This window comes from Nansenia antarctica, assembly GCF_963989245.1.
Source record: "Nansenia antarctica genome assembly, chromosome: 7".
Taxonomy (NCBI): Eukaryota; Metazoa; Chordata; class Actinopteri; order Argentiniformes; family Microstomatidae; genus Nansenia; species Nansenia antarctica.
The window spans coordinates 36,507,457-36,517,456 of NC_137677.1; the positions used below are offsets into that span (position 1 = coordinate 36,507,457).

General features: G+C 48.1%; 1 protein-coding gene across 1 annotated transcript in view; it reads right to left on the reverse strand.

The window, feature by feature from the left end:
• Nucleotides 1-10,000, reverse strand: part of map3k13 (mitogen-activated protein kinase kinase kinase 13) — a 25,841-nt gene that overhangs the window by 15,052 nt on the left and 789 nt on the right. The window contains exons 1-4 of the mRNA XM_080535417.1: nucleotides 9,929-10,000; nucleotides 7,607-7,790; nucleotides 6,155-6,346; nucleotides 968-1,126 (exon numbers count right to left, since the gene is read on the reverse strand). The exon at nucleotides 9,929-10,000 is cut by the window's right edge and continues 789 nt beyond it. Coding sequence (XP_080391543.1) covers nucleotides 968-1,126; nucleotides 6,155-6,346; nucleotides 7,607-7,790; nucleotides 9,929-10,000 — 607 coding nt within the window. The remainder of the gene's footprint in view (nucleotides 1-967; nucleotides 1,127-6,154; nucleotides 6,347-7,606; nucleotides 7,791-9,928) is intronic.

A 10,000-nucleotide genomic window follows, 5' to 3' on the forward strand; every position in this document is an offset into this window, starting at 1 on the left:
GCCATTGTGGCGATATGATGGTTTGTAGCCTGCTGCGGATATCACCACAGTAGTAATATTCATTTATTAAAATATGAACATATAACAATAACTGGGGCTAGTATGACCTACGCATTTAATCGGTCAGCAATTTCTTGCCAAACCATTTCCCTCGCCTTGTTAATTGCGGCAGTATTGCACTATTTTACATCTTATTTTTCCGTTTTCATAAAAATCAATAATTCGGAATGCTGCGCAAATGTAGTACCCCTGCAGAGTGGAGTATCTTCATTTCGACAGATCGACACTTCAGGGCTTTTTATGTCTGCGTGCACGCGCCCATATCGGAGATTTGTAAGCCTGTCTTCTGTGAACACTGATGACACAAGGCTGATCCTCATTCGAGGAATCACCTGAGGCTTGAATACCAATCTCGAGGTCCCTGAGCGCCGCATTTAATTATAGCGCAGCTATATTAAGCCACCGTTAGTGGAATATGGCCCTGGAGAAGTTAGAGTGGCCCGAGGGCACAACAGAGGTATCCAGTCACCAGCTCCTGGGGTGGGGATCGAACCAACAACCTTCCGATTGCTGGCCGGCCTCTCTAACCTCTAAGCTACCTGCCGCTCCAACTTCACTGTCCCACCTTCCATCCACATGACATCGGTATCCAGTTAAGATGGTAAACTCACCCGCACTAGCTATCTAGCAATAGCTATCTTTTTTCGATAGCGTATCTGGGTTAACATCGGGTATTTCAGGAGACACATGTCACGTGTTGGCAAAGCCAGAGAGGTCGCAAGTTCGAGGGGGGTGGGGGGGGCGACTGTTTGCAACAACTTGACGTCTGTTAGTTCTTAACCTCATCATCTATGAATAAACAGGAATACATCTTTGAATGAAGCTCTTTGTGTGGTTCCAGATGGCTGCTGGCTGATGAGGAGGGTTGGCCTGCTGATTAGGGATTAGGGTTTCTGTTCCTACTCACCAGATGTCCACCTTCTCAGACACGGGCTCGTTGCGGATCACCTCGGGGGCCATCCAGGCCACCGTACCCGCAAACGACATCTTGGTGCTCTTGTCACTGAGCTCCTTGGACGTCCCGAAGTCCGAGATCTTCACAGCGTCGTTGTAGGTCACCAGAACACTGAAACAGGAAGTAGGAAAGAACAGGAAAAACAGGAACAGGAAATCAAATATCGAAGGGAGAATCAGAACATCATTTTTTTAAGGACTGATAAATAAAAAGGCAAAACGCTTACTGCTTACAATAACATAACACATGATTATTATTTTTTTATTTATCTTGAATAAAATTCCCCCTTAAACCCTAACCGCAAATACAACCTCCAAAAAACAAAAAACAAATACAAAAACAACTGAACATTCAGTGACTCTTCTCTCCTCATACAGAGGGCCAGGGTGACCAGGGGACAGATGTGTCTCTGTCTGTGAACCACTCTGCTGGCGGAGTCACACTGACCTTATCAGCCGGTTCACCCTGCCTTGTTGTTCTGCTGACTAACAGTCCAGGCCTGACGCAGCACAGCGCCAAATGACATTGATTAGAGAGATGTAATCAGAGCAGGAAGGAAGCAGAGGCTGAATAGGTTTTACATTAGTACAGCTCAGTACAGCTCAGTACAGCTCAGTACAGCCCAGTACAGCTCAGTACAGCTCAGTACAGCTCAGTACAGCTCAGTACAGCTCAGTACAGCTCAGTACAGCCCAGTACCGCTCAGTACAGCCCAGTACAGCCCAGTACAGCCCAGTACAGCTCAGTACAGCTCAGTACAGCTCAGTACAGCTCAGTACAGCCCAGTACAGCTCAGTACAGCTCAGTACAGCACAGTACAGCCCAGTACAGCTCAGTACAGCCCAGTACAGCTCAGTACAGCTCAGTACAGCCCAGTACAGCCCAGTACAGCTCAGTACAGCCCAGTACAGCCCAGTACAGCTCAGTACAGCTCAGTACAGCTCAGTACAGCTCAGTACAGCTCAGTACAGCCCAGTACAGCTCAGTACAGCTCAGTACAGCCCAGTACAGCCCAGTACAGCCCAGTACAGCTCAGTACAGCTCAGTACAGCCCAGTACAGCCCAGTACAGCTCAGTACAGCCCAGTACAGCCCAGTACAGCCCAGTACAGCTCAGTACAGCCCAGTACAGCTCAGTACAGCTCAGTACAGCCCAGTACAGCTCAGTACAGCCCAGTACAGCCCAGTACAGCCCAGTACAGCTCAGTACAGCTCAGTACAGCCCAGTACAGCTCAGTACAGCTCAGTACAGCCCAGTACAGCCCAGTACAGCCCAGTACAGCCCAGTACAGCCCAGTACAGCCCAGTACAGCTCAGTACAGCTCAGTACAGCTCAGTACAGCCCAGTACAGCCCAGTACAGCTCAGTACAGCCCAGTACAGCTCATTACAGCCCAGTACAGCTCAGTACAGCCCAGTACAGCTCAGTACAGCCCAGTACAGCTCAGTACAGCTCAGTACAGCTCAGTACAGCTCAGTACAGCTCAGTACAGCCCAGTACAGCCCAGTACAGCTCAGTACAGCTCAGTACAGCTCAGTACAGCCCAGTACAGCTCAGTACAGCTCAGTACAGCTCAGTACAGCTCAGTACAGCTCAGTACAGCTCAGTACAGCCCAGTACAGCTCAGTACAGCTCAGTACAGCTCAGTACAGCCCAGTACAGCTCAGTACAGCTCAGTACAGCTCAGTACAGCTCAGTACAGCTCAGTACAGCCCAGTACAGCCCAGTACAGCTCAGTACAGCCCAGTACAGCCCAGTACAGCTCAGTACAGCTCAGTACAGCTCAGTACAGCCCAGTACAGCTCAGTACAGCCCAGTACAGCTCAGTACAGCTCAGTACAGCTCAGTACAGCTCAGTACAGCCCAGTACAGCCCAGTACAGCTCAGTACAGCTCAGTACAGCTCAGTACAGCCCAGTACAGCCCAGTACAGCCCAGTACAGTTCAGTACAGCTCAGTACAGCTCAGTACAGCCCAGTACAGCTCAGTACAGCTCAGTACAGCTCAGTACAGCTCAGTACAGCTCAGTACAGCTCAGTACAGCTCAGTACAGCCCAGTACAGCCCAGTACAGCTCAGTACAGCTCAGTACAGCCCAGTACAGCACAGTACAGCTCAGTACAGCTCAGTACAGCCCAGTACAGCCCAGTACAGCTCAGTACAGCCCAGTACAGCCCAGTACAGCCCAGTACAGCCCAGTACAGCTCAGTACAGCCCAGTACAGCTCAGTACAGCCCAGTACAGCTCAGTACAGCTCAGTACAGCCCAGTACAGCTCAGTACAGCTCAGTACAGCTCAGTACAGCCCAGTACAGCTCAGTACAGCCCAGTACAGCTCAGTACAGCTCAGTACAGCTCAGTACAGCTCAGTACAGCCCAGTACAGCCCAGTACAGCTCAGTACAGCTCAGTACAGCCCAGTACAGCACAGTACAGCTCAGTACAGCTCAGTACAGCCCAGTACAGCCCAGTACAGCTCAGTACAGCCCAGTACAGCTCAGTACAGCCCAGTACAGCTCAGTACAGCCCAGTACAGCTCAGTACAGCCCAGTACAGCTCAGTACAGCCCAGTACAGCTCAGTAAAGCCCAGTACAGTTCAGTACAGCTCAGTACAGCTCAGTGCAGCTCAGTGCTCAACAAGCTAGTATGTCTTACTGTAGACCAGGTCAGAACATAACAAGCCTGTATAAGATAAGATAAGATTGAACTTATTGTCGTTGAACAGAGACGAGTACTGAGACAAAGAAATGTAGTTTGTGCACATGTCTGTCTCCCCCCAGGGACAAGAGGGCTCTGGACTCTGGGCACAGGGGGGGTCCGCCATCTTAGGTGCCGCTGGAGCAGTTATCTGCCTGACCAGAAATGACCTACAAGCAGCACTCTAGTTGAGGGGGGATGAGGGGGGATGGCATCTCCCCTGAAATAAAAACGGTCAAAACCATCTAAAACTGCCATCCCCCCTTTCCATCCCTTATGTCATTTTATCAATGAACGTGGTATTACTGCTATTTCAACATTTACTTTTGCACATATTGGGTAAAATACTGTGGGTGAGGGGGCATGCACACATGCAATGACATGACACTGAAGTCACTGACACTGAAGTCACTGACGCTGTGGGATGCTAAAATTGTCCTCATTATGATAAAATCCACCTTCTACAACAGCATGTTTGGATACTGGATTCTGATTGGCTAGCAACAGTGGTAAATACCCCAACAACCTTCAGTTCAGACCGCATTTCCAGTATCATTGCGCCTCCCAATCAATCTGATTAAGAACACCTGTGCTGACCTACAATGCAATCGTGGATCTTGTTTATGGGACTATATTCTGTGGCGGAAGGATATATGTATTCTGAAACGATTAATAACTGTAAATAACTGAATTTAATGTTAAAACTGTGTATTTATTTTTTATATTATGTGGTGGCTGTTGTAGAAAAGCAATTGACCATTCGAGGGCGGGGGTTGTGGACTCATTTACCACTGTACAGGGTTTTCCTACTCGGCTTCGCCTCGTGCCACAACCCTGTACCAGTGGTAAACAGGGCTCTCAAGTCTCACGCATTGGGCGTGAGACACACGCGGCGTGTGAACGGGTTGAAATGCGTGTGTCTCACGCCCAATGCGTGAGACTTGAGAGCCCTGGGTAAATGAGTCCACAACCCCCTTCCTCTCATGGTAAATTGCTTCCATCCCCCCTGATTTTCTTTTACAACTTGAGTACTGCCTACAAGGCCCTATGACCTCATGCAGACCTAGTAAGTGTTGAGCAGTGAGCACGCTACCAAATGACCCCAGTATGTCTGGGACAGTAAGCCTACACAGTGTTAAAAAGTCAGTCAGTCAGTCATTCATCTGACCGGGTGTTTGTTTTGCTGAGGTCTGCAGCTTTGGTTTGTAGTGGCTGAGTGAGAAACATCTCCTGGCTGCAGAACAAGCCTCTTTACATCCCAATGCTGCACAAGGGAAACATCTTCCCTGAGGCGAGTCGATCGGCGGCGCTGGCGCAGACACCAAGATACATGTGGGCGGGCTCCAAATGAAACGGTGCAATTTTTATGTGTAGGAGCAAAGTATGAGAGAGAGAGAGAGAGATGGAGAGAGAGAGAGGGTGAGAGAGGGAGAGGGAGAGAGAAAGAGGGTGAGGGAGAGAGAGAGAGAGAGGGAGAGGGAAAGAGAGAGAAAGAGAGAGAGTGTGAGAGGGAGAGAGAGAGGGAGAGAGAGAGAGGATGAGGGAGATGGAGAGGGTGAGGGAGATAGAGAGAGAGAAAGAGGGACAAAGACAGAGATAGAGACGGAGAGAGATAGAGACAGAGAGAGAGAGAGACAGAGAGAGAGAGAGGGAGGGAAAGAGAGAGAGAGAGGGAGGGAAAGAGAGAGAGCGGCGAGCGTGAGAGCAAGAGAGAGCGAGAGCGGGAGAGAGAGACAAGCAGAGTAGAGTAGAGAGAAGTTGAGAATGTTAATCATCCCCCAAGGGCCAATAAGCTTCTCAGCAGGCACTCAACCCCCCCCCCATCAACGTTCATAAATAAACAACACCCCCGCCATCAACAATCATGCATAAACAATGAACCGACCGACACCACCGTGCCAGAGAACCAGTTATAGGACATCATCACTTCCTATTAAACAAAAAAAGGTTTGATGGCAGCTGTTTAGATCATGAAAAAAGAGGACCTCATCACCAGAGAGAGAGGGAGAGAAAGAGGGTGAGGGAGAGAGAGGGATAGGGAGAGAGAGAGAGAGTAGAGACAGAGAAACAGAGAGCCCTGAAAAAAAAAAGAGAGAGAAAGAGAGACAGAGAGAGACAGAGAGACAGAGAGAGGGAGAGCAGGAGAGAGAGAGAGAGAGAGCGGGAGAGAGAGAGAGATAGAGAGAAAGAGAGAGGACCTCATCACCAGAGATAGAGAGAGAGAGGGGGAGGGAGAGAAAGAGGGCGAGGGAGAGAGAGAGAGAGAGAGATTAGAGACAGAGATAGAAAGAGCCCTGAAAAAAAGAGAGAGAGAAAAAGAGAGACAGAGAGAGAGAGAGAGAGAGAGAGAGAGAGAGAAAGAGAGAGGACCTCATCACCAGAGATAGAGAGAGAGAGGGAGAGAAAGAGGGTGAGAGAGGGAGAGAGAGGGAGGGAGATCACTCACTTGGGTGACTTGAGGTCTCTGTGGATGATCTTGTGGAGGTGCAGGTAGTTCATGCCTGAGGCGATCCCCGAGGCCCAGTCCACCAGCAGACTGGGCGTGACCTTACGACCCGCACGCAGCACCTCGTACAGCTGGCCCTGGGCGCAGTACTCCATCAGGATGCAGTAGCAGGGCGCCTGGGTGCACACACCCCTACCACACACACACACACACACACACACACACACACACACACACACACACACACACGCACACACACACACGCTGGACGTTATTTAAAGAACAACATTTTTCTTTTTTTTTACCAGCAGGAAAATGTCTTGACAGTCATTAGTCTTGACATTGTGAAATGTAAGATCACAGATCAGCCAGCCTTGTGTGAGCCAGGTGTCTGTCTCCCAAGACACCTGTCCTGTTCCTGAAGCGTGAGGCAGGTTGAGAACGCTAGTCTGTCGCAGGGCCCTACCCCCCCCCGGATCCGTCTGCTCAGCTCTGAGAGACAAGCATCAGGATCAGGATCTAACCCAGTAGACAAAGAGTCCAAAAGACGTCCTCAGGGAAGCCGGAATGTGGGTTCAGATGACGTCTTTCTAGGACGTCCAGATGACGTCTTTTCGACTCTTTGTTTACTGGGAACCTCCAACTCTCCCATCTCAGGATCAGGATCTAACCCCCAACTCTCCCATCTCAGGGCGGACACTAACCACAAGTCGACATGTCTGAAATATTATTTACATCAACTGAAATAAAGCTCCTAAAACTGCAGAAAGCTATAATTTTATTGTTTATCCAGTAAATACCATGTTTGTCAGCCCTAACAATCGACATATATACAAGGTTGTGTCGCCCACCAAGACCAAAGTCCAACCGAAACACAACAAACCTTTTAAACCAGGTTTAACTCATTCAGCGCCAAGGGTGACTTGATTCACCAGAAATGCATACATTTTGATGCTTTATTTTACAGCCAATCAAAGTATTGTTGCTAGGTAAACACCACATAGAACACTTGGCACTCTAGCGTTCCGGAACGCTTTGGCAGTTGGTTAAAGTTAAGAGACCCTGGGTGCAAAATGTTTAATCTGGATCAGAATGATCACGAATCTGTATATAGTCGGAAAATCAGCCAGCTCGATCTGATCCTGGGAATCAGAGGGAAAATAATCGGACTTCAGGACCCTCCTTTCATGACTTTTCCTAGATATGTGTGTTCTATCACCCAGTATCCTTACATTTTCAAAATCACATCAGGATAAGCTAATACTATTTTGCTGTTTTTCTGTGTAGGAAGCAGGCTAATTTACAAGTGGCCAACTAGTGGTCGTTGTGTGTAAATAGCAGCATGGGCATTGTAAAGAGGGGGCCATTATAGTAGGTAAAAAAGGCACGGCTGTTCTACGTTTTGAACACACTGGGGCGTTGCCGTGGGCGTTGTTGCCATGGGAGACCTACTTGAAGCCGATGATGTTGGGGTGCTTGAGCTTGCGCAGGTGTTTGATGTCCGTCTCCTTCTGCTCGCGCACCTTCTTGATGGCCACCTCCTCCCCGTGGTACTTCCCCAGGAACACCGCCCCCTGGGCCCCGCTGCCCAGCCACTGCAGCTCAGAGATCTCCTCGAACGGGACCTCCCACAGGTCTGCACAACAACAACCACATAGGGCAACAATAACGGCATTATTGTTATGTTTTTTTTTTAGTATAGCCCTACACACACTTCCTCTCTCATGCATCTGGGAGAGCAGCTTATATTAATGATGATTATGAGGGAGGAAGAGAGAGAAGGAGAGAGAGAGAGAGGATCACTTGAGTATTTATTGGGTTTCAGCAGACATGGACAGAACATCATATCGACATCTCAAAGAGTAAAACAAAGGGCAAAGAAAGAACCCTAACCCCTAAACAGATGGGTAAAAAAAGCGAAAAGGAAAAGAAACAAAGCAAGAAAAAATAAGAAAAAAGGTGTTTCAATAAACATTGTTACTAGTAATATATTCTAAATGTGTATTAAATTAGAAGGTGTCATGTTTCATACAGACATTTTCCCAGAGTATTTCTGAAATATATAGATTTTCAGTCTCAAAAGGTATGTCATCTATTCCATAATTTACTTAGTTTTTTTTAAAGACACAGGTGCATGATAGGTGTCAGGTGTGTGTCAGGTGTGTGTGTGTGTGTGTGTCAAGTGTGCAGCAGGTGTGTGTGTGTGTGTCATCCAAGAAAAAAAAGAAAAAAAGAGGTATATGTATGTCATGTCATGGATAGAGACAGTAGAGATTGACAGGAGTCCTTGAGAGAGAGGAGGGATGACATGTCAAGATATGGAAGCCACAGACATGAACTGTTTTGATGAGTTTCTAATGTGCAACCCTGTCTATGCCTGTTTGTGTTTTATGTCCTGCTGGTTGCCTTCTGGCTTCTTGAGGTGATTTTTCTGTTTGGTGAGCCGAAGACAATTTTCCACCTTGGTGGACAATAAAGTTATATTCAATTCAATTCAATTCATAAACCCTGGAGCTGCTCCGCCCCTACAGCAGCTTGGTGTCTGTCTAAACCCTGAAGCTGCCCATAGCATCGGCTTGTGAAACCAAAGGCCCGGGTTTGGGGACGCCACAAATATTCAGAACAGTCCAGACATGAGACATGAGAGACATTTCCCAGCCCCACCCTCGATGGAACGCACAAGTGTTTTTTTCCCGGCCACGACAGGGCATTCCAGGATATCTTAAGAGGGCAGCTCTAGCATACTGAGGGCTAAAGTGTGGCACAGCTGACCGGAGGACAAGGCCGAACCCGTTTGTTGTCTAAACCACATTCTACCACAGCATGTTTGGATACTGGATTCTGATTGACTAGCAACAGTGGTAAATATCTCAACAACCTTCAGTTCAGACCACATTTCCAGTATCGCCTCCCAATCAATCTGATGAAGAACACCTGTGCTGACCTACAATGCAATCGTGGATCTTGTTTATGGTGGTGGAAGGATGTGGTGGAAGGATATGTATTCTGAAACGATTAATGATTGTAAATATTACAACAATAATGTTACAACTGTGTATTTATTTTTTATATGATGTGGTGGCTGTTGTAGAAAAGCAATTTACCATTCGAGGGCGGGGGTTGTGAACTCATTTACCACTGTACAGGGTTTTCCTACTCGGCTTCGCCTCGTGCCACAACCCTGTACCAGTGGTAAATGAGTCCACAACCCCCGCCCTCGAATGGTAAATTGCTTCCACGAGCGGCGCAACAGGAACCTGCGGGAGGAGGAACCTCACCCGTACCCCCGATTCAGTCTGACAGCTGCATTCAGTCTGAGTAGCAGCAAGGGTCGTGTCGACATGTAGCTATGATGCTATCTAGAACAACTACAGGTGGTCAAATGCCATAATAAATACATACGCCCAAAATACGGGCCATCCCGGCTAATAGACAGTTGGCAACCTCAAGAACAAGTTACAGTTAGCTTAGCCCCCACCCTGGCCAATAGGCACAGCAGCTAACATGAGGCTAGTATATTAGCATTAAACACAGTTAGCTTAGCCCCACCCTGGCCATAGGCACAGCAGCTACATGAGGCTAGCATATTAGCATTAAACACAGTTAGCTTAGCCCCACCCTGGCCATAGGCACAGCAGCTACACGAGGCTAGTATATTAGCATTAAACACAGTTAGCTCAGCTGCTACATGAGGCTAGTATATTAGCATTAAACACAGTTAGCTTAGCCCCACCCCTGGGCCATAATATAGGTGCATTAGTACAGCAACATTACCTTGTTGCTGCAGCTTGTATTCCGTGGAGTAGGTCTTCCCGATGATGTTCCACACGGGCCTCAGACACCCAA